Source organism: Bufo gargarizans, chromosome 7 (genome assembly GCF_014858855.1).
Source record: "Bufo gargarizans isolate SCDJY-AF-19 chromosome 7, ASM1485885v1, whole genome shotgun sequence".
In the NCBI taxonomy this organism is placed as follows: domain Eukaryota; kingdom Metazoa; phylum Chordata; class Amphibia; order Anura; family Bufonidae; genus Bufo; species Bufo gargarizans.
This window is the reverse complement of record NC_058086.1, coordinates 66,291,961-66,295,186: the sequence shown is the minus strand read 5'-3', so window position 1 is coordinate 66,295,186 and position 3,226 is coordinate 66,291,961. Positions and strand designations below refer to the sequence as shown.

At 42.3% G+C, this 3,226-nt stretch overlaps 1 protein-coding gene across 1 annotated transcript; it reads right to left on the bottom strand.

Annotated features, from left to right (window-relative positions):
• Positions 1 to 1,554: 1,554 nt before the first annotated feature.
• On the bottom strand, positions 1,555 to 2,883 carry LOC122944163 (piggyBac transposable element-derived protein 4-like). Its single transcript, XM_044302394.1, has one exon. It carries the CDS (start codon positions 2,881 to 2,883, stop codon positions 1,555 to 1,557), a length of 1,329 nt encoding a protein of 442 aa, XP_044158329.1.
• Between the last annotated feature and the right edge of the window lie 343 nt (positions 2,884 to 3,226).

Here is a 3,226-nt window from a genome sequence, read left to right as displayed (position 1 = left end):
GTGAAATGAATTACTGATGTTTCTAACTCTGAGAATCTTACCTTTAATGCATTTTTCAAGCACACCACAGGATCCGTTGTTTGTGGATGGACATGAGTCGGCTTTTTACAAATTTCAAACAAGAAAAGCAACAAGTCAGCTCAATGTGTATAACTTTCAACTGTTGGACTCTATCATATTGAATGTACATACCATGAGCGAGGCTGAGACCAACGAGGACCAAGAGTATGATCTTCATTGTGCAGATTGTAGAGATCAGAGCATGAAAAGCACCAGTCAGTGTTCTCCTTTCATAGCGCAAAAATGGCTGACGTCACGCAAATGGCACTAAACCCATTGGAAAGTGTCCTAGATACCAACAGCTTTGATGTAAGAACTATAAGGATGAAGTTTATTGGCATACTTAAGAAAACTTAAGAAAACATTCAACATCTGCCAACATTTCATATTTTGCATTAAATGCCAACAGGAAGAATACTGAATAATAATATTTTAGACCTTTGGCTTTGTCATATTTTACTTTAAGGAATACTTATTTTGATAAATGAATTTAGGAATGGCTCTATAAGACCATCGCTTTGAGTGATGAATGAGCAACAAGAAAAAAAGGAACAAATATACGTTATACAGTGGTTCATGTGAAATTCAAGTAAAATTCGGTGGTACTGAACCATTAAAGGGGTTGTCTAGAATTAGAAAAAAAACATGTCTGCTTTATTTCAAAAACCGCACCAACTCTGTCCACAGATTGTGGGTGGTATTGGGGCTCAGCCCCATTTACTTTAATGAAGCTGAGCTATAATACCAGATAGAACCCATGAACTGGAGTGGTGCTATTCCTGGAAGAAAACAGACATGTTTTTCTAATTCTGGACAACCCCTTTAACCTCCCTGGCGGTATGATTATGTCAGGAATTTTGTTCCAAAAGTGGTACCATTTTTTTGCATGGAAATTTGGTGTTATGTATTGTAGGCCTGCAATTCTTAGTAATTACTTACTTAAACCTGACCAAAGAAGACTCTAGTAGACCTCTCAGATGTGATAAAGTTCGAAAAAATAAAATCATGAGTTATAATCTAATAAATAATATAATTTTATTCAGTAATGTAATTAATAATGAAATTTGTCAAACAAAAGAAAATTCAGTAAACATCCTGGGTGTGGTAAATTTTGAAGCATGGGACTGCACATAGACCAACGTCACAATCAGGGCAATGGAACCTGGTTTCCTTTCGGATTTTTTTTCCATTTCCATCTCGCTTTGAGCAGCAAACTACACACATCCTTGTAGGTGCTGCCTTTTTTGCGCTTGGCGGGATGTAATCCATAAAGTGACGACCAGTCAGCCTCTCTGGGTTTACAACGTCAACAGCGCGACGTCCAGATCTGTTCACGGCCACTGATGGCGTTTGGTAGTTCACAAAAATCTGCTCCGCCACTTTCCAGATGAAGTCAGAGTGAACAAGAGGCTTGTCACTCTTTCCTTTGTACAGTATATAGGCATTCCACAGACATTGTTCCAGGAGATGCCTGAATATTTTTTTGTAGTATTTTTATTGTTGCTTCCGCATAGCTGGATAGAATGTCATCGCCTGATCGGCTCTATCGACTCCTCCCATGGTGTTGTTATAGTCGATCACAAGTTGTGGCTTTATGACATCTTTCCCACCTCTTGTGTGGACCGTGGTAGTGGAGGTGTTATGTACTGTACTCATTAGGCACACGTCTTTTTTGTCACGCCAACGCATTGCCTTCATCTTTCCTTTCTGCCAGGCCACCATTTCTCCTGTTTTCAGTTTTTTTTTGGAAAACATACATGGCAGGCCACGTCGGTTGGCCCTAACGGTTCCATATCCGTCAGTCTTGTTTTTTAGTAGAAACTCGTACAGCTCAGGCGACGTGTAAAAGTTGTCTGTTGTAACACAATACCCCTGATTGAGCAATGGTTCAAGCAGTGAAAGGACTGATGACGTTGCCATCCCATAGCCGCTGTACCTGGGGTTGAATTGTGTTCCTTTGCCGGTGTATATGATGGAATTCCATATATAGCCAGTTGTAGACTCGCAGAGCAAATAAGATTTTATTCCAAACCGCGCTCTCTTGGATGCGATGTATTGAATCCAGCTGAGGCGTCCTTTGTAAGCCATCAGACTTTCATCAATGCTGATGTCTCTGTCTGGCACATAGGCCTGCTGGAAAATGGTTAGGATCATTTGGAATACTTCCCAGATCTTCTTCAGTTTTGGCGCTGGATGTGTGGCTTCGTCAAATTCCTCATTGTTGGTGAAGTGTAAATTCTTCATTATGAGGGAAAATCGGTACTCGGACATGATGGTGCCAAAAAATGGGGTTGCCAGCAATTTATTGGTAGTCCAGTACCATTTCTGCAGGGGTTTCCCCACCACCCCCTGAAGAAGTATTAGCCCCAGAAATTTCCATATGTCCTCCTTACTCACTGGTTCCCATTTTCTGGTTCTGGAAAACTTGCTGTGCAGAGTAGTGGATTGCTGCTCTTTGTAGCGGTTTGTCTCCGTGACAATCTTTTCAATGACGTCATCAGTCAGAAATAATTTTAGGTACGCCAAAGGATCATTGTGATCAACGTCTACCTTCATCCCAGGCGATCCTGTAAACGGGAATCTTGGCGGTGGTACTGCATCCATACCGCAATCAATAGGACACCAAGAGCGCACCTCACTGAGCTCAAGTGCAGATTCGTCGCTGTCGCCACTTCTCTGGTCAGTGTCAGAGTCGGATGATGAATCTTTCCACGAATCGCTATCGCTGTCGCTCAATTCTGCGAGGGGCTCTGTGTCGCTGTCGCTGTCACTTATCTGATCCAAACCCGCTTTGGTGATGCTAAAGTGACGCTTTGATGCCATGGTAAAAAATATATATTTTTTTATATTATTTTTTTTTGCTTAGAAAAAACAGCCAGGGCAGTCAGGGCAGTGTAGAATGATCAGATCAAATCTGTCAAATCTGAGGTGATAGTGTAATCTGACAGGATTGTATCACCTAACTTTATGTGTGTGTGTTTGACTTTTATATACAATGTATTTTTTTTGAATCTCCCGCCCAGTTCCGCCTCTGTGACGCGCTGCGGCTCACAGAGGCGGAACCAGGAAGAGAGATGAGACATCCGCCGGGGCTCTCACCGGCGATCACAGCGGGGAACATCGCCGGATCGCCGGGATTACGTAAGGACACCCGCGGTTCCCTCTG